This window comes from Myxine glutinosa, chromosome 7, assembly GCF_964187855.1.
Source record: "Myxine glutinosa chromosome 7, kmMyxGlut1.1, whole genome shotgun sequence".
Lineage (NCBI taxonomy): Eukaryota > Metazoa > Chordata > Myxini > Myxiniformes > Myxinidae > Myxine > Myxine glutinosa.
This window is the reverse complement of record NC_136267.1, coordinates 131,262,959-131,285,058: the sequence shown is the minus strand read 5'-3', so window position 1 is coordinate 131,285,058 and position 22,100 is coordinate 131,262,959. Positions and strand designations below refer to the sequence as shown.

Sequence of the window (22,100 nt, the reverse complement as noted above, 5' to 3'; positions counted from 1 at the left end):
TTTTGCGAACCGTGGTGTCTTTCTGTGTGTTTGTCTGTCTGCCATTTACGGCGGCCGCTTCCTGCATTGCGTTTGACAAGCTCAACATTCACTTTTTAAATAACAGGAGAACAGCCATGAGTAATGTTGATGCCAAATTTTATTTTGCAAGCAGGATATTTTGCCCTCTTTTTCGACAAATCCTACCTATGCCGCCCGATGTTGCACCACCATTTCACGGTAGGCGGCATAAGTATCTCAGAGCTTTGGCTTTGAGTGAAACCGAGAATGCAACACAATTAACCCTTTTTAAGTGCATGAAATAATTAAAATTGATATATTAACTTCAACTTTTGCCATCACTGGTGATGGGTACTTTTGCTTGCTTTTCCCTTCACTGGCGACAGGTACTCTTCCTAGTATACAGTGCCCTCCATAAGTATTGCAACAGTGAAGTAAAATTTGTTATTTTTGCTATATTCTCAAGAAATTAGGATTTGAGATCAAAAGATGAACATGAGACAAGAGGACAGAAGGTCAGCGTTTATTTATTGGTATTTCTATGTATATGTTTCACCATTGTAGAACAATAACACTTTTTACGTTCAGTCCCCACAGTTTAGGTAGGCATAAGTATTCGAACAAATGATTGACAGGTGTTTCTTGTTGCTCGGGTATTGCTTTTTGCCTTGATTGTTCACATATAAAGGAGCTGTAAATGTTTTGTCTTGGTTTTAACCTTTGCTTTTGCCTTGGGGGTCTACCTTTGGAGTCAGAAGGCATAAACCAGCATGAAGACCAGAGAACTGTCTATGAAAGAAAAGCAAGCAATTTGGAAGCTGAAAGAACAGAAGAATTAAATTGGAACCATAGCACAAAAACTGGGCATAACAAATGCCACAATTTTGAATATCTAGAAGAAGAAGAAAGACACCACCAGTGTACTTAGAAATGGACAACAGCCAGATCGGCCAAGGAAAACAACTACTGTAGATGAAAGAAATATCATCAAAGCTGTGAAGAAAACCCCTCAAACAACTGTCATTGACATCATCAACAACCTCCAGAGTGCAAGGGTGAAAGTATCGCAATTTACTGTTCGCAGAAGACCTCAACAACAGAATTACAAAGGCTGCACTGCAAGATGCAAACCTCTCATCTGCACCAAAAATAGAAAGGGCAGATTAAAATTTGCAAGCCGAAAAGAGATGAGCCAGTAGGGTTCTGGAACAAAGCTTCATGGACAGATGAGACCAAGATAAACCTTTAGCAAATCGATGGAAAGGCGAAAGTGTGGAGAAAGAAAAGAACTGTTTATGATCCAAAGCATGCTACCTCCTCTGTGAAGCATGTTAGAGGTTAGTGTCATTGCTTGGGCTTGCATGACTGCCTCTGGAACCAACTCAGTCATCTTTATTGATGATGTAACTAATGATGTGAGAAGTAGAATGAATTTGAAAGTGTACAGAAACATTATGTCTGCCTCCGTACAAGAAAATGCCTCCAAACTCATTGGGCGCGCTCCACCATGCAGCAAGACAATGACCCAAAACACACTGCCAATGCAACCATGGAGTTCTTCAGTGGAAAATGTGGAAAGTTTTATTCTGGCCAAGTCAATCTCCTAATTTAAATCCAATAGAGCAGCATTTCACTTGCTGAAGAGGAGACTAAAGTCAGAAACCCCCAAAACAAACAACAACTGAAAATGGCTGCAGTAAAGGCTTGGCAAAGGATCTCAAAGGCTGATACCAAGAGTTGGGTGATGTCAGTAGGTCACAGGGTCGATGCGGTTATTTCCTGCAAGGGATATGCAACCAAATACTAACTATTATACTAACTAAACTAACTATTATACTTTAATTTATTTTAGTTAATCTGCTCCAGTTCTCATGCTCACCTAAAATGTGGGCACTGAACATAAAAAGTGTTATTGCTCTACAATGGTAAAACATACGTATATGCATATAAATATCAATAAATAAAAGATGCCCTTCTGTAATCTTACCTCGTATTCATCTTTTGATCTCAAATCCAAATTTCTTGAGTACATAGCAATAATAACAAATTTGACTTCACTGTTCCAATATTTATGGAGGGCACTGTATGATAACGTACACCTTACTTGCAAGGACTTGAGATTCGACTTTGTCGCGGGATATTCCAATGATTTTGATGGCCTTGTTCTCCACGGCATCGAGACACGAAACTTGTGACGCAGGGATAGCAGTTCAAAGGGGAGAGCAGTACTCCAATGAGCTGCAGAGGCAAGTAACAAGCAAAGGAAATAGCACAATGAATCTCCCATGACCCATCTCCAAATGACACCGGAACCACCACACACAGTGAAATATTGCCTTTGTATCTGTATTTCTCTAAGGATCATGGTGGAGCATGATTTGTTTTTATATATTTTTGATGACATATTTCTATATTGCACCGATGTTTACTTTATCGCCATGCGCTTCCCAATGTATGCTGGTGATATGGTTGTTGGTATGGATGTTTATGATGATGTGGTTGTTCCAGAATAACAATTGAGATTTTTTATTCAGATGCACTGAAATTCTAAGACGGAGCACTCCGTTATGTGATATTAGCAGAAGTACCCGGCGTTGCCGGGAGGGGGGAGGGGGCGGAGTCGGTGGGAGGGGGCTATGGGGGGGGAGGGGAGATGGGGAGGAAGGGGGGGATGGGAAGAGGGGGGGATGGGAAGAGGGGGGGATGGGAAGAAGGGGGAGGGGGGAAGGGGTGGGAAGAGGAGGGGAGGGGAGAGGCAGGAAAGGAAGGGGATTCATATATATGCTGGTGGGTGATTGGGGTGAATGTGGCGTTCATCACGTTTCTGAGTTAAGTGTGATGCAGATCAGGAAGAAGAAGAAGCCGTACTACCAACTTCGTACACTTCCGGAATTGTTTGATTTATTTGTATTCAAATGTCTGGTGATTGTTTTGTATTTATTTATGTGAATGTGTACTTGTATATACTCGTAAGTGTCATTAATTTAAAAAGGCTTAGGCACAATCGAGCTATTTTTTTTTTAACTCCAAAAAACGATCTTTTTTTTTTTTTTGCCTAAAACAACTCCCAGGCACTCACTAATGAACCTCTGAAAGTTTGACGAAGATCCTTTCAGCCATCTCTGAGAAAAATGGCAACACAGACAGACAGACAGACACACACACAGACAGACATCTCTCTTATATAGTAGATTAGTTCTTCTTGGAAGCATACATTTATGAGCTTCATGGGGCAACTATCGCTTCCCTTAAACTTGCTAAATATATCAATGGATCTTCCACCTTCATAAACGAGTGCAAGGAAACGAGTGAGTGCACCTTGATGTCGTCCCAAAAATAAAGCATGCTCCATGATGCAGTACCCCCAGCACCAGGTAGCTACTTTTTAATTTTTTTGTATCTATAAGGATTTAATGGAGAACAAACAAAGACTCAGAAAGCTAAACACCAAGCATACTCACTCACAGCTCACCTGATTACGTCAGGCTAATTCATATTTGCTGATAGCCTCAGACTCACAGAAATAGATATAACTGAGTATGAAACTAACATAAAAGACACACTTCAACAAGAGCTTACTAATGAATTTTCAGCCATTGCAAACATGCTTACATATCTATTCAAGAATAATTTGTTGAAGTATCTTCAATGTATTTTGACTCGACCAGTAAAATATGTTGTTTATTCAATATTCAGAGCATACAATGGAAACAGTGACATATTTATTGTTTTAACTTTGCCTGTTTATAAAGTAGAGTAAAGTGGGGCAGGATGCCCCTATCGTAAAGGTGGGTCAAGGTACCACTGTGCCTGCTCCCTTTCTCTGCTCACCCCGTCTCCCATCCCCATTCCCATACATCCTCCTCTGTCCTTTTGTTGAGTACACCGAATATCTTTCTTTTTTTTTCTTCTTTTTTTTCATTTCATTTATTTTCATTTATTTTCATTTATTTCATTCTCCAGGGAGCCCTTCAGTGTGGACGTTCAGGATACTGAACATTTTGTCTAACGAGCCAGTAAAATATGTTGTTTATGTTCCTCGTCCCTAAAATATGTTCCTCGTCCCAGGAACAAACATGTTCAATGGAGAAGGTGGATCAGACTCGGCAATGGTTGCTAGAGTGAGATGTGCATGGAAGAAGTTTCGGGAACTGAGTGGCGTGCTGACGAGGAGGGGAGTGTCGTTGAAGCTGAAGGGAAAGGTGTATGCTGCATGTGTGAGAAGTGGTATGATTTATGGGAGCGAGACATAGGTAATGAACGTAGAGCAGCAATGAAGGCTGGAAAGGGTGGAAATGCGAATGGTTCGGTGGATGTGTGGAGTGTCGTTGAGAGAGAGGAAGACAAATGATGAATTGTGAAAGATGATGGGAATAGAGCATGTGATGGATGCTGTGAAGAGAAACAGTTTGAGATGGTTTGATCATGTGTTGAGGAAGAATGAAAGTGACTGGTTGAGAATAATGATGGAAATGAATGTAGAAGGAAGTAGAGGATGGGGAAGACTGAGAAAGACTTGGCAAAAGGTGGTGGAAGAAGAAATGCGGGCAAGGGGGTTAACAAGGGGAGATGCAGAAAATAGGACAAAATGGAGAAGATTGTCATGGGGACCGCAAGGCTAATCCCCGCTCTCGCAGGGAAAATGTCCTTAAAATGCCTGTTGTTGTTGTTGTTGTTGTCCCTGGAACAAACTCCCATACTCTCTTCAATCCCACTCCTCCCTCTAGGTCTTTAAAACAGTTGTTCACCACCATCTCTTGTCTTCCCCCATCCAAAACCTACATCTTTTCTACCCCTGTTAATTCACCCCAGATCTACTTTTTTGAAATACTGACTTCTTTCCTGGAATTCCTAGCAGTGTCTATTTGTTTTATACCTCTCCAACCCCGCCCCTCCCCTCTTCCCATGCCCTCGCCCCCCAAGCCCTCTCCCTCTCACAGATCTCCCGATGTCCCTGTTCTCTACTGTTGTACTTGTGTGCTTCCCTCTCTCTCCCCATCTTATCTCCCGCTCCCTTTATTATATGTTTTATGTGTCCGTTTGTTTTTTTTGTCATTAATGTTAACTCTTACACGAGCCTCGATCTTGTATACAAAAAACAAACAAACAAAAAACAAGGACTCAGGAGATGATGCTTCTGGGATGAGGGCAGAGGCATCTCACTGCAGGTGGGATGGAGAGATTTTTTAAACTTTTTAAAACCCTCAGTCTGATATTATCACAGAATGTGAAATGTGTGAACTTACTTTTGCAGCATGGATTGGACAAGCTTTGGAGGTTGACCATGCCCTGTACCATCAGCTGCCCACTTAACTGCCACCTTTCAGACTGGGAGTCGTGGTCAGATTGCTCACACAGCTGTGGCATTGAAGGTAAAGTCTAAAATTCTCCTTAATGGTCCAGCCTTCCATAAGCCTCCATCATTTTATTTACATCATCATAATCTAAATTATAAGTTATTAGGTCATCTCATCTTGTAAAATGATGTCCATCTGGTCGTCTGGTAACTTTTTGCTATTTTTGCTACTCCTCCATTATTACTCAGCTGATTATTTTGAAACTTGGCACATGAATCCAAAACAACATCCCGCACAATCGCCCTTGCTTCGATTTTTCGATTTCGGATAATGGGGCTAGCCAGGGGGGGGGTGGGGGGGGGTCAATCTCTGAATTTTAATATCCCTACTCGTCCCTTATTACCAAACCGATTGCTCTGAAACCCGATACAGCCCTTCTCCTCGATGGTCCACAGGATAACTCGGGCTTAGGTTTTTTTCGATTTCGGATTGGGGGGGCTCCCAGGGCTTCAGGGCGGCTCCCAGGGGGTCCCCAAAATCAGCAGAGGTCTGAACTACAACCTCAAGAGATGACCATCAGCCCACTCGGGGATATTTTTATTATTATGAATTACGCCTCAAATGATCATGTGTGGTACCAAATTTTCCAGAAGGAACTGCTTTTTGGTATTTGCCATATGTTATTGTTACTATTATTGCTATTTTTTATTATTTCGTTATAATCTACATGCAATGATTGTGTAGTTACTAATCTACACCACCTTGAAGGATATGACTTGTATGTGGTGATGAGTAAGTCTATGAGCTGACGTAAAATGTCACAGATTATTTACAAACCTGTCATTACCTCTGCTACCAAAGTTGGATGGAGGTTATATTTTCACCCCTGTCTGTCTGTCTGTTTGTCTGTAAACTGGATATCTCAAAAAGTTGTGGATGGATTGGGCCAAAATCTGGTGGAGAGGTTGGGTGTGTGACAAGGATGAAATGATTAGATGTTGGTGAAGATTTGGATCTGGAACCGGATACGATAATTTTTAATTGATTCTTCACCATTGAGTGATACATAGCATGATATTTCAAAAAGTTGTTTATGAGTTGGTAGGTGACAAGAACAAGCTGATTCCATTTTGGTGAAGATCCGGATCCAGATCTGGCCTATCAGTGCGATACAAAACGTAAACTGTTTTTTCCAAACGGAAACGGGCATGGGTTTTTCAAACGTCGGCATTTTTTACGTTTACTCAGTGGCATAATGAAAAATAGCGAATGAGCGAGCTCATGGATATAGCTCAAATAAGTAATGGGGTGAAAAAACGCAAAGGGAATGTCTTGGAACAAGTCAGGGAATTATCATACTACGTCTCCAAAGGTAAACTTGCTTCAAAATGCAACGCCCAATTTATTCAGGTTATACAAGAATACACAATGAACTTTGTAAAAATACACAAGAGCTGCAACAACCAACAATATAAAAAGTGTTATTGCTCGACAATGGTAAAACATATATCCATAGAAATACCAAAAAATAAAAGCTGACCTGTACTCTTACCTCATATTCATCTTTTGATCTCAAATCCAAGATTCTTGAGTATATAGCAATCTTACTATAATTCACCAAATGTCCGTCCGTCTGTCTGTTCGAAGGTACCGTAAAAATGGCTGAACCGATCGCAACGATATTTTGGGTGGGTAATCCTAGGACCCCCTGGAGTAAAATAGGCTGTATTGTTTTTCCAAGTTTTCCAATTTTTCCAAACACGATGGAATAATATTTACCGATATGAACAGTGATGTGGCTTTTATTGAAATTCTACAAATGCTGTTTAGATTTTGATGAGAATTATGAACCTGCAGTGAATCCGGAAGTGGACAGATGACGGCAATGCGCGGGTTTGATAATATCCAAATACAACAGTCATTCAATCGTAATGTTTAATCGTTAAACGTTAATCGTGCTAATCATTTTGTTAAGTATCAATTGGTGATTGGAATTGAGTGAATACAATTACGATTTTGAATTCGTAATTGTGTTCACCCAACCGTACGGAACTTCACATCAGGATTAAAATAATTGTTTATGTCACGAATGTTGTTAAAAGTTTATTTTTTATATTAATGTTACTTAATTTGTGATTGGAGTTATGCTGTTTGGAATGAAAAAGGAGATATTGAGTTCAAGTGAATGACGAAATACCATGATGGTTTCTACTTTCTAAACGTGACATTCGCGGATCGCCATATGTAGATTCGCCATTGACTGGGTATGGAACACACGTACATGTTTGTTTGCAAACGGGTACGTTTTTAATGGAAGTCCTTCACGAACTTGCTGTCCATGTCTGACGTGCGACTGAAGGTGCGACAGGAATGTGGAATTGATTGGTTTCATGCTTTAGCATTTGCCGTTTCTGCATTGTCTGTTTGCTTCTGGCCTTCCACCCGTGCGTAGCACGGGTACCTCACTAGTAATAACCAATTTGACTTCACTGTTCCAATACGTATTGAGGGCACTGTATATTGTTCATGCTCTTCATTACTTTAACGTCTCCATCAAATCCCATTTGCAATGACCTACTTTCCAATGTATAAAGCCCTGTCTCCTTCATTCATTCCTCATAGCTGTGTCTAGCTCGGCCTGGAATCAATCTAGTAGCCCGATGCTGAGCCTCTTTCTGGAAGCTATATCCTTCCTCAGAAGTGGTGACCAAAGCTGCACACAATATTCTGAATGGTATCTCACTAAATTTCTATGCAGTGTTAACGCTATCTCTTTTGATTTCTAATTTATTCCCCTACAAATACAACATAAAACCCTGTAACCTATAGCTTCCTGGCACTGTCCTGTCTGCTTACCACCATAATATTGTTGCGGATATGAGGACTGTATTTTTTTTGATTGTGTTGTATTGTGGTAAATTGGTGATGAATATTGCTTGAGTCTGCGCCTCCTGCCTCCGGAGCTGTGTAAAGGTCAAAAGGGCGTCCCATAATTAGTCCACAAGCATACACGTCAGCCAATAATAGAATACCCCTGTTCGATAGTTATATCTTATTCTGTGTTTTAGGGTAAGGCTGTGTCTCCCATTAATTGAAATACTCCATTGTACCAGTGAAAGAGATAGATTCCCTTCATTCCCACTCCCAACACTTCCATTCCCCCCTTTTCGTCAATTGCAATTCGCATTGCCAACTGCATGTTGGGCGGTTTTCCCTTCATCCGCCATTGACCACGAGGCAGGGTTGGGGAAGAAAGGCGGGTCCCCACCTCGTCATAGAGGGGAGGAGTGAGTCAGCCCCACTCAACCAACCACGAACAAGGGGTTGGACTTGGAGAGGGTGTGGAGAGAAACATCGAGGAGGTTCGCGAAGGTTGAGGGGCGGGGCCTATATAACCCGCAGGCAGGTCGTGTCCAAGGCAGATGAGCTTTGACGGGATGAGCTACGACAAGAGCGGAGTGTGTGGTTTTTTTGGTCAGAGCTGGGTTGGTCGTCAGTGGTGGTCAGTGTTTGCGGAGAGTGGAGGGGTTGCGTTGAGTTGTCGGTGGTGAGGAAGAGTTGGACTAAGCAAGAGAGAAAGAGTCCTGGAGTTAGTAAGAGAGAGAACCCGTCACGCGAGAGAACCCGTCACGCCAGACCCCCCACCAGCAGCGTTGGCTTGGCTCCACCAAGCAGCTCCGACCCGCTACCCCGCGCACACGACAGGATCGGTGGCATCGGCGGCCGTCAAGGTCCAGCCCGACGTCCCGTGCGGGATCAAACTCCAGCCAGCTCCGGGCCTTCCTCCAGCCACCCACCTCCTGTCATTCCTGCCTGCAATTTCCATCCATTTGCGTACGTGAGTTTGTTTTGTTCGTGCTGTCCTGGGTAGTAACAATAAGTCTGTATAAGCTAAAGATTGCACTGTGTCACCTGCGTCTCATGTCCCTGTAAATAAACGTGACTGCTTGCTTCCTACTTATATGTGTAAATAATAAATCCAATTACTCTTCTGTCCGTCTTCTCGTCTTATTCCTTTTCCTCTTTGCATTCGGTCGTTTTAGAGTTTTCCAGATTGGGCAGCTGCGGTGCAATACGGCCAAAGTTTGGGTGGAATCGGGTTCTAGTCGGGGAATAACTGTTCGGTCACGGTCATACCAACCGCTCGGTCAAAATAACATCTTAACCGCGTCCGCAGCAATATATACCACCCCAGATCCTGCTCATGTGTGACACGCTCCAAGATTGCCCCTTGCATTATGTAATCTCTATATTTATTGTTTTTATCCATCCCCAACATCTTATATTTCTTTATGTTAAACTGCATCTGCCAGTCCTTTTCCAATCTATTAACGTATCTAGACCTTCCTGAATGTGATAATACCCCTCTCTGCTATATATCTTACTGCCAATGTTTGTGTCATCTACAAATCTTGAAAGCCGACTCGTAACTCCACGGGGGGAGGCGGGGGCTGGGGGGAAGCAGGAGAGGAAGGGGTGAGGATGGGAGAGGGAGTGGAAGGGGGAAGTGAGACAGGGGAAAGATATACTACACATGCATCTTTCTCGACTTTGACAGGCTCCTCCGTCTTGGGGGGTGGGGAGGGGAGGAAAGGATGAAAATTTTTCCTGTGCAAAGAGTGCTTCATAACCTCAGTGTTGCCCAGGTAAAAAGGAAATTGTAATACCCTCTGCCACCATCACCAGGTGGCGATACAAAACACATTTGGACATCACCTTCAACCCTTCTCTTCCATTAACCATCTCGTGTTACCCCAACCACACATTTACATCGAGAATTTACGCCCCTCTCCCGGACCCCACACCCCCGAAAGAGGCCGCGGCCACATAGCCTATGTTACCCCCCAGACAAAGTTGTATTTGTATTTGTACCCCGAGTAAAGTACAAAAACGTTTATACCTGGAGTACCCGGCGTTTCTCAAGTGAAAAACAAACATTAACACTTGGTCACCTGTGTTGATGTCACTTGTGTTAAAGTGGCCATTTTGACCCAAATGCTCTCCCACCACCTTCTACACCATGTTGGGATTGCTACTCCAAAAGATGTCAAACACAGCACTCCCCCTCATGGGCTTTTGTACAAACTGGATGAAAAAAGCAATGCTGGACTCGGTATAAAAAAATCTTCATCTGCCCTGCCCTTTCCCTGTCATTGGGCCCAATTATCCTGGATAGATTTAAATCCCATCTGCCAGCTCTCAAGCTCTCAAGTTAAAATCCCCTACAATGAATACTCTTCCCTTATCACATACCTTTCTGAATTCTTCACATATCCATCTTTCCAGCTCTTCCCTCACATGAGGAGCCTTGTAGAGACATCTTACAAGTACCTTACTTTTCTTGTAACCTCTAATCTCTAGCCACACATAATCCTTTCCATCAATTCCCTCCTTAATGTCATGCCTTTCTCTCAATACAATACTGTATTTCACCCAGATTGGCACACGTCCTCCTATTTTCTCTTGCCTATCACACCTATAAACCCTGTAGCCTCGAAATCCTGTTCCCCAGTTAGATTGCTCAGGAAATCATGTCTCACTTACAGCAACGATGTCATACCCCTCGCCATCCATCCTTTCTCCCAGCTCTTCCATCTTTCCATTCGAGCTCCTGGCATTCGTATACATCACCTTCAACCCTTCTCTTCCATTAACCATCTCGTGTTACCCCAACCATACCAACCACATCCTCGGTCTCTATTTTTTTTTTAAAGTCCCAATTTCATTTTCAAGAACCGCCACGAATTTCACCACCCTGGTCTATTAAGCACCTTGCCACTTGACCACATACACTGACTATGATGATGCAGGAATCCCCACATGTTCATAAACCCAAACCCCCCTTCCTACACCATCCCTTCAACCACTGGTTCACATCCGTCGCTCCACCACATCAATTTTCTTTGACTCTCCCTCGTAGGCTTCACCCTCGGTAGAGTCCCTAAAACACATCACTTCACATTAATGGCATAAATCAGGTAAATCTAAAATGGTGTGTATTTTAACCACAAAAACCAACAATTCTACAAAACAAAATGGATATTGGACACCAGTCATCATGACCAAGTCAAAACATTTTTCAAAACTTTGCAACTGCTTTTCTTCTTTAACTACATAAAGTAGGCCACAATGCTGTGCATGTTTCAAAGCTCTACCTGACATATTTCGAGGACCCGAGCAACTTTTTGATTTTTTTCATTCGTAATGTTGACCAACACACAGCTTCTGAAAGCAAACTTTTGTTAATTTCGTTTTTATTTGTTTCGGGGGAATATATAATATCTATCCCTGGTTGCTTTATCCGGCAGTGATCTCTGAAATTAAAAGAAGTTCTTCATTTGCAAGCTCTGTGCTACAAAATGTTAAAACGGTAATTAATATAAAACTCAAGACGTGCACAATATTTAGAAGGTGCCAAATGAGCATAGACATTCCCTATCCTCACCAGAGGAGAAGGTATTGCATTTGAGTCCGTTTGTTTGTTTGCCTGTCTGTTTGTCTGTTTGTTTGTCCTCACAGAATAAAAATGATTTTCTCTGCAACCATTGGTCTGATTGACAGGAAATTTTCACCAGAGGTGCAACTCCACCTGTATAATTTTGAATGATAATTATGACGTCATAGATCACGTGGTATGGGCACCATCTTGGAAAAACCGAAAAACTTTGCACCTCTATATCTCCGAAAGTGCTGAATAGAAAAAATTGAGACATGGCTCATTGTAAAGAACTCTCCATGGGGAATAACATATTGTCGCGTGGACGGCTCTATTAAAATGGAGCACACCACGAATGACCAATTCAGTGTTACTTTGAGGCGTTATTCAATAGCGGATTTCACTATATATGCATGGGAGGAAGAGAGAAGAAGAAGAAGGAGCTGGACGCTTTTACCTGTCGGTCCCGCGCGGAAGCTACGATCCTGCAGGAAATGAACTCACACGAAAAACGGAATTAAAATGTACAATAATAAACAAGGCTTTATTGCCACGGATGCCGATAATACAAAATATAATGCGCGATAATTAATGTCCTATATTGGGACGTCCCCACACCAGACTTACACACAGACGAAGGAATAATTAAATGAAAAGAACCGTTGTGTGTGTGTGTGTGTGGGGGGGGGGGGGGGTCGGTCGGTGGTCATGGTCTTAGCTCAATCGGATGATGTATCTCGCCAAGACCCATCTCAGGCCCATTGGCAGGAAGAAGGTCTCGATAAGGCCTCCTGCGCGAAGCGAACGAGCGGGCGTGTAACCCGCTTCCTCAGCCATGCAATGTCCTCACGGAACTGCGATGCACCCAACGTTCGGATCAGAAGGGAGAGAGGGTCGAGGGTGAAGGAAGGCGTGAGGGCAAGAGGTTGGAGCAGAGGAATGGTGAGAGCAGTAGCCCACGAGGTCCAGGCATGAAGGGATCCAAAAACGAGAAGGGCAAAATGCTGGCTAGCCAGTTCTTTTATTGGCTGTCTCGTGACGTCAGCTGTCCTCTCCACCAATCAGCATGCCGCTTCTTACTTGCCCCTGACGTCATCAGTGGTACCTGGCCAATCGGCGCTCTGCTTCCCCCTCAGCCTTCCTTGCACCAATCAGTGGCCAGCTTCTTGCCCCTGCCTTGACCAATCAAGAGTCCCTCCTTACCCTGGCCTTCCCATTGGTCGACACCTGGCTCAATGTTGTGATCTCCCCATCAACCCCTCGACCAATCCATCACGAGGTGGGCATGGCCTCAGCCAGCCTGAATAATGTTTTATCGCCATGCTGGCGCAATGCGTGGGCGCTTCCTGCTTGCACTACGCTTCTTCTGGTGAGTTTTGTCATGGGGGAGATTTAATTAGGATGTGTGTGCTGTTGGGCCTGACTCGTGTCTATGGTGTAGTGTCATACGGGACAATCGATAAATCACCAGGTCTCACAAACAGGGGAATTAACATAATCCCTACTCTAGTTAGCACAAGGATCATCCTTGTATAATCACAAGGATACACTTACGCGAACAAACCGCCGAAACAAACTTATTATATGTGGGGTTCCCTATCATGATAATCGGAGCACACTACCTATACAGATCTACCTGAATCTATATATCACTCTACCCCAAAATTCATAACAATACGTTAATGATGATGTCATAGCAGGCCTGCGGATTTCACGGAAACGATCGTTACCGGTAGCGTGTCGGTAACGTGATAGCAAAAACACGGAACCGAAAGTACGTTTCCCATCGCAGAAAAGCAGTGTAAGGCAAAAAGATGTAGTATTTACCTTCACATGTGATTTTCAGCTAACTATTTTAGAAGTTGAGTTTTATTTCCAACAAAATTAGGATGGCAAAGCTCATATCTCAAAGTACATGTATATGTTACCTGAAAGTAGAGGGGCCAACAGTTTTCAATGACTTCGGCAAGACGAACATGCAATTCGGTCAAGAAAATCTGTATTGAAATTTATATTTGAAGACTGAAGTCCTACTTTGATATTATACGTTTGATATTACTTAAAGTTTATAGGACACGATTTTAAATACGAACTTTTTCACGTTGTTCCGATGTATTATATGGACATGGGACTTGCGGAACATCGCACAGTTTGCAATACAATCCATTTATTGTCCTATGACCTTAAAGTTGTTGTACCGAAACTTATGGAAGTTGTACTATGTTATTAAACTGTTCAGTTTGACTTGAAATAAGTATTTTGTTTTGATTTGTTTCTCTCTAATTCTGTGGTGGAAAAATTCTGAAAAGCTGTGAGTATCATAAACCTAATAATAAGGGAGAATCAACCAGTATGTACAGTAGTAGTAAGTACAGTGCTGTGCTAGACGGGGAGGGGTTCTCAAATTGTGCAGACCGAACAGAGGAGGGGGCAGGGGGTCGATTCGTTGTTGGTTTACATAATAGTTGAAGCATTAACGGTGTCCGTTGTCGTCTTAAGTTACAACTCATGAGACAGAAAATATTGTGAAAGTCAGTTCTAAAAAAATGGAGAATCATCATATAACTTAAAATAATAATAAAACTTTATTTCATAAGGGTATACACAGTGTGTATATAAGGGTATACACAGTATTAACCAGTGTGGCAGCTACATTCAAATGTAAGGTGTGCACAGAGGGAGCTGCAGATGGAGGAAATGTTGAGTTGGATCTTGGAGACGGCGTGAAGCTGGAAGGTGTGAAAACATTTTGCTACCTCGGAGACATGCTGAATGGAGAAGGTGGATCAGACTCGGCAACGGTTGCTCGAGTGAGATGTGCATGGAAGAAGTTTCAGGAACTGAGTGGCGTGCTGATGAGGAGGAGAGTGTCGCTGAAGCTGAAGGGAAAGGTGTATGCTGCATGTGTGAGAAGTGTTATGATTTATGGGAGCGAGACATGGGTAATGAACGTAGAGCAGCAACGAAGGCTGAAAGGGTGGAAATGCGAATGGTTCGATGGATGTGCGGAGTATCGTTGAGAGAGAGGAAGACAAATGATGAATTGCGAAAGATGATGGGAATATTGCCTGTGATTGATGCTGTGAAGAGGAACAGGTTGAGATGGTTTGGTCATGTATTGAGGAAGGATGAAAGTGACTGGTTGAGAAGAGTGATGGAAGTTAATGTAGAAGGAAGTAGAGGACGGGGAAGACCGAGAAAGACTTGGCTAAAGATGGTGGAAGAAGAAATGCGGGCAAGGGGGTTAACAAGGAGAGATGCAGAAAATAGGGCAAAATGGAGAAGATTGTCATGGGGACCGCAAGGCTAACCCCCGCTCTAGCAGGGAACATGGCCTTAAAATGCATGTTGTTGTTGTTGTTGTTGTTGGTATACACAATCAAATTGAGAGAATTTGCTCTTCTCTGATTTTTTTTTTTTTTTTTTGTATACTGAATCGAGGCTCGTGAAAGAGCTAACATTTACTTCACAAACAAATCAACCAGACAAACAAAATATATCAAAAGAGGGAGCGGAAGACAAGATGGGGAGAGAAGGGGAAGCACACAAACACAACATTTGAGAGCAGGGAGATGTGTGGGAGGGAGAGGGCTTGGGGGGAGGAGGCGTGGGAAGGGGGGGAGGGGTGGGAGAAGTATAAAACACAAGGACACCAAGGACTTCCAGGACAGAAGTTGATATTTCAAAAAAGTGGAATTGGGGTGAAATTAGCGGGGGTAGAAAAGATCAAGGTTTTGGATGGGGGAAGATAAGAGATGGTGGTGAACAGCTGTTTTGAAGACCTGGAGGGAGGAGGGTGATTGAAGTGAGTGTGGGAGTTTGTTCCAGAGGCGGGAGAAAAGAGGAATGAAAGAGTGAAGGTGAGCAGAGAGCCGAGATTTCGGCAGTTTAACCATCAGAGGGTGGCTGGCAGATCTTGTGCGACCTGTAGGAATATTTGGGGGACAGAGCACAGAGAGAGCTGGGGGAGCAAGGCCGGAGAGGAGTCGGTAGAAGACAGAAAGACCACCTACCTGCCTGCGGTGAGTGAGTGAGAGGCCCTTGGAGTTAGCTTCATCGCGGGAGATTCCAATGATTCTGAATGCTTTGGTTTCAACAGCGTGAAGACGAGCTAGGTGTGAGGCAGGAGCACCAGCCCAGAGGGGAGAGCAGTATTCCATTGAGCTGCGGATGAAAGCCTTGTATGTGGTGAGGAGCTCAGGTGTGCCAAGGAAGGACTTCGCACGACGGAGGATGCCCAGTCGGCGACTGGCTTTGGAGGCCAGATTTGAAATGTGGTGTTCCCAGGAAAGATCATGGCAGATAGTGAGACCCAAAAGCTTGAGTGACAGAACTTCTTGGAGAGGATTATTCAGAAAGTGGATGGGAGGGTTGTCCAGTCGGTCTTTTCCGAGAGACATCGTAAGAGTGTGAGATTTGTCAGGATTGAAAGACATGTTCCACTTGTTTGCCCAGTCTTTGATTTTGTCCAGGTCTGCAGAGAGTGAGGAGGCTGCAGACTGCCGATCTGAGGGATGAAGAATGGAGCGACAGAGAGTAGAGTCATCAGCAAAGAGATAGAGAGGATTTTCAAGAGAGTCAGAGAGATCATTGATGAAGACCAGAAAAAGCACAGGGCCCAGAACACTGCCTTGGGGAACTCCAGCCTGAACAGGAAGAGGAGATGAGAGAAACCCATTCAGGGCCACACGTTGACTACGACTAGAGAGGAAGTCCGCCAGCCATGCGTGGAGTTTTCCATGGATACCAAAAGAGGAGAGTTTGGTGAGCAGAGCGGGGTGCCAGACCGTATCGAAGGCACGTGATATGTCAAGAGAGACAGCTCTAATTTCCTGTTTGGCATTGAGGACCTCCATCCATTGTTGAGAAAGCAGAAGCAGCATGTCCAGAGTAGAGTGACCAGGTCTGAAACCAAATTGATGATCAGAGATCAAGCCATTGGAGAAGAGGAAAGATTTCATATCTGAAGCAATGATGGAATCCATGACTTTGCTGATAATTGGGAGAAGGCTGATTGGTCTGTCGTTGCTGGGATCTGTTTTTGCACCTTTTTTGTGCAAAGCGGTGATGTTGGCAGATTTTCAAGCAGATGGCAGATGACCTTGAGCAAAAGAGAGGGTGAAGAGAACAGAGAGAGGGAGTGAAAGAGCGGAAGAACAGGATTTTAGGACCCGTGGGCTGATGCCGTCAGGTCCAGTCGCAGAATCAGAGTCGAGGGTTGACAGAAACTTTTCCACCTTGTCAGGAGGAAAGGACAGAGTCCAGGAGCAGCTGGGTACGGTGGGTACAGAGAGGGATGGGTTTGGGACACAAGATTTAGAGGCAAACACAGAGTTGAGGCATTCAACTTTTTCACGTGCGGAGTCAGCCGTGTGGCCGTTTGGGTGAGGGAGGGGATGGAGGTGGAACAAACACCAGAAACAGATTTGACCAGATGCCACCAGGATTTGGAAGAGGGAGACAGATAAGAGAGTTCGGTCCTGAGAACGGAGAGATATTGTTTCCTGGCTCTCCTAAGGGTGGACACACACTTGTTTCGGGCTTTGTGAAAGGAAATGAGATTTCCTTCCGTTGGATTTGCTTTCCAGGAGACGAAAGCAAGTTGTTTCTGGTAGGCTATGAGCCAGACCCCCCAAATTGACCAGTCGGTACCATACAGATGGAGTAAGGCTCATTGTGATTTTTAGCAAGATATATGTCCCTAGATATGAAAAAAAAGTGATAGCAGTGTATAACTCTCGGCCATCTCTGTGTTATCACCCGAAATATTATTATACGCCCGCTTCGCTTCGCCAAAAAATGTGATATTTGCTAAAAATTGGAATAAATATGTTTTTAAGGACCACAGAGTGCCAATAATTTGCATACTGGATTCCAACTAATATAGTAATAGAAATATAGAACATTTGTGGGGGTTATTTATCAAATTTTTGATATAATGACAAAAAATATGTTAAATTTAGTGAAAAAGTGGTCGAAATCGCTTCGAGTTCAGAATTCACATTGTACATTTTTGTCAATATTTCAAAAATGAAAACCCAGAGTAACATTTGACCCCTCAAAATCTTCGCAAGGAACCTTCAGTCAAGATGGTTGAACGGTTGGTTGAACGGTTAGGGGGTATGGTCGAACATATTTTGAACTTTGCCAAAATATGTGCCCCAAACAACCACCATATTACAAAGTAATGATATATTCCAATACAGTGGTTCCTTGCGAAGATTTTGAGGGGTCAAATGTTACTCTGGGAGTTTTCATTTTTGAAATATTGACAAAAATGTACAAGGTGAATTCTGAACTCGAAGCGATTTCGGCCACTTTTTCACTAAATTTAACATTTTTTTGTCATTATATCAAAAATTTGATAAATAACCCCCACAAATGTTCTATATTTCTATTACTATATTAGTTGGCATCCAGTATGCAAATTATTGGCACTCTGTGGTCCTTAAAAACATATTTATTCCAATTTTAGCAAATATCACACTTTTTGGCGAAGCGAAGCGGGCGTATAATAATATTTCGGGTGATAACACAGAGATGGCCGAGAGTTATACACTGCTATCACTTTTTTTTCATATCTAGGGACATATATCTTGCTAAAAATCACAATGAGCCTTACTCCATCTGTATGGTACCGACCAACCCCCTTGGCTCATAGCCTATGGGCAATAGCCTCACCACAAGATTCCGTGTACCATGGACGGGAGGAAGGGTATGACAACTGAAGACGAGATGGGATAAATCTGTGCATGAGAGAGAGCAATTTACTTTGGAAGAATTCCCAGGATGAGTTGATGTCAGAGGCGGTAGAGATGGGAGACCAGTCCAGATGATTGATGGCTGCTTGAAGACCGTGCCAGTTGGCCTGAGTGAAATGCCAGACTCGTCGGCGCTGAGGAGGCTCTCTGAGAATGGTCAGAGAGATGTCCACTTTAACAAGCACATGATCAGACGAGCCGATTGCAGCAGAAGAAGAGCAGCAGACATTTTCAGGGAAGTTCGTCATAACCAAGTCCAGAAGAGAAGATGCTCCGTTGACTGAGATCCGGGTCGGGAAATTGACAGATTGTGTCAGTCCCAGTGAGTCACAGAAGTCCTTTGCTGAAGAGCCCTGGCTGGTGAGAGAGGTACACACACCCAGCCAACTGGCATGGTGACAATTGAAATCACCACATATGAGGAAGAGAGAGTTGGGATGGGTAGATAGAAGTTGGTCCATATTATCAGACAGCGAGATGTGGATGGAGTCATCACTGTTTGGTGGACGGTACAACACACATATGAACAAAAGGTGGGAGCGAAGGAGAAGCCGTAGCCAAAGGTATTCCTGGGGGTGAGGTGGAGAGAGGGCAGTGGAGGGCGAGTGAGGAGGAGAGTTTTTTAATAAAGATAGCAACCCCACCTCCAGGACGAGGCTCAGGTCTATCATGCCGGAGGAGGGATAATAAACATCAACCTCAATAATGAACATGCGTTAATTACATTGCATACATGTAAATGACAGGATTTATTATTGGAGACTACATTTTTAATTTTGTTTTACAAATGTTTTGCTTTACAAATTCTAAAGGAAAAAAAATCGTTTCCCATTAGGTTTGGGCACGGAACCGGAATTTTGTTTCCCATCGGTTCCCATAGACTTAAATCACGGAACCGAAAAACGGTTACCGATGAGATCTGAAATCCCCAGGCCTGTCATAGGTGATGTCATACTTCATCGATCAAGATGAAATTTCTTGAGCGTCATCTCTTGGATAAATTGGTGGAGAAAAAAAAAGAGGATGATGTCATTGGTTACGTGGTTCGCCTGCTACATTTGTTTTAACACAAAAGCCTTAAAAAAAAAACACTAAAAACACGTCCTGGCGAGGGTCTGCAATCTCTGATTGCTCTTTCTTGTTTCAAATTGTATTTACTTCGACCTTATTTTATGATTTTTTTTTCAACGTGTGCATCACAAGGCAGCTGGTTGCATCCTTGCATGGAGCATGCCTGTGCCACTGATGCAGTGCCCCCTAATGGGTTATAGCAGGAATTGGTGATGCACTTACGGTGCTGGCAATAGCTCAGCCACTCTTCACGAAGAACACTGTGGGGTCTTTATTGTCCACCAACTGATTATAACAGATGGGAAGCCCATTTAACCTCCATTCGAGGACCAGCACACATATTGATGAATGACTCTGCCTGTGAAACACCAGGATGACAGTTTATAGTTGTGTCGGGACTTAACCACAGGCTAGACAGTTTGGAGTCGAATGTGCGTACTGCGAGGCCATCTTTTCAGCTTGCTGTCACCCGACTCCACCTCCATACTGTAATTATCTGCACAGCTTTATGTATATTTTAGAATTGGTCCAAGACTCCTCGCAGAACTTATTTATAAATCACATGGAGGATACAGACATTGTTATACTTCATTTTACAACACTTCAATGTGAATGACTTGTATATCTTCATCCACAAATGTAAAAATTAATGTCGTCTATGGGATTTGAACTTGGGTTCTGAGTATCATAAGCTATCCATTCTGATGGGAAAGCTAAACTGCCAAATTTACAGATGAATCCGAGTTAAATTTGTTCAGTAAAAATGAATGAGAGTTTGTTTTATGGCAGAGAGGAAAACAATTTCTAGTCATTCACATTGCTCTGACCAAAGGTTTAACGCCCGAAACATCAGCTTCTCCTTCGCTTTCCCCCGGTGGTTAGCATACCTCTATCAATGTCTTGTTGATTTCATTCACGATCAATAAATAACATTGACAATGACGTCTGGTGGAGTATCAGTAGTTTGCTGCTGTTTCTAAGTCAATGTGCCAATGATCTACGCATTATAACGGTGCAGAGACTGCCGACAAGTATAGGCAGATTCTGATACATTAGGCCATTCTCTTAGAAACAGGGTTCATCGAACAGGAATTCATCTTCAGGTTAGATAACGACCCTGAACATACAGCCAATGCGGTGACAACATCACAATAGCACCATAGTAAAGAGGCTAAAATACCGCGCAACCGAGGCTTGGCCCTCATGAAGTCTGGATGTGAACAGTTTTACCACTGTGTGCACCTGTATAGAAGCCGACAAGGTGAAATGGCGATCAGGCAACGTGGATGAATGGTCAGGACAAATACAGCAATTTCTGCTCAATATTAAACAACCGTACATTGACAAATTCTCAGGCAGCATGAAAGCAAAATGGAACGTGTAATCTAAAGCAAAGTCAAAATACTTGTGCATTGTACAACCAATTCACCTTGTATTGTATTTTCTACCATAATCTATTGTACGAATAATACTGTGACAGTTGTGAGTCCCTGGGAAGAATGAAGCACCAACACATAGGGCTAAGCTAGTTATGTCTCATAGTATTCTGTTCAGCTCTTAAGAATAGGCTGTATTTATGTGAATAGGTATGCGTTGTGACTGTTAGTTTTATTACATGTCCCTTCCTCTTTACACTCTGGACTTGAGCCATTTCTCATACGCCACGCATGGACTGGCCACGAGAGCCCTCAGTCCGGGTTTGCGTGCAAGCAGCGGGAAGTGAGGAACCTTCTCGAAGTGACAGGCACCCAGGATCTCCGCCTTTTACGAAAGCTTCGTGGGTCAGCCAATGGCGAGCTGTTACCAGGCAGAGCAGCAGGCGGGAAAGAGGGAGCGGAAGAAAAAGGGCAATAAATATCTGACACAGCACAGAAATACGTTCACTTTTTATTATCAGAGTGTGTGTGCATGGGCAGATCTGCTCCTATACTTCAACATCCCTGCTGTGTATTCACTTTACCAGCTTGGGGTGTATGTTGCTTGATTAGAAGTGTGTGTGTGTGGTTCGCTTTGTTCTCTTTCTTGTTTGTGTTATTTCTTGCTCATTCTGGCACCTAATTGAAAGGTGTGAAACCTTCCAATTACGCTTCACACCTTTTTCGTCTGCACGCACTGATACACCTTTTCACCTCACGCCCCAACGCATCTTAGCTTCAACCCAGTTATCTATCCTCCCTGTCTGGGCTTATCGTGGCTCTTCACCCCGCCGCCAGCCATTCTCCCGACGCAAACTGCCACGTGCCAAAGTGTGCGGCCATCTGTATCTGTAGCTGAGCACTATCAGGTGCTCAAACCCCATGAACGTAAGCATAGCACCATTGCGTGCAGTCCCCGTACCATCACTCTGAGGGGGAGCAAGCAAAGAGGAGGAGGGAGCGTGAGGAGGTGAATCCAAGCAACATCATGCCAGACCATTGGGCGGCGGAAACTCAGCTGTGTCTGGGGCTGCAACACCAACCCCAACGACTTCTTTTTCACCTCTACCTCTTCTCGCCCCTCTAATTTATTTGCGTGTCTGGATCCACCTGACAAATT

General features: G+C 43.5%; 1 protein-coding gene across 1 annotated transcript in view; it reads left to right on the top strand.

The window, feature by feature from the left end:
• Nucleotides 1-22,100, top strand: part of THSD7A (thrombospondin type 1 domain containing 7A) — a 221,924-nt gene that overhangs the window by 72,374 nt on the left and 127,450 nt on the right. Inside the window, exon 6 of the mRNA XM_078782738.1 lies at nt 5,255-5,372. Coding sequence (XP_078638864.1) covers nt 5,255-5,372 — 118 coding nt within the window. The remainder of the gene's footprint in view (nt 1-5,254; nt 5,373-22,100) is intronic.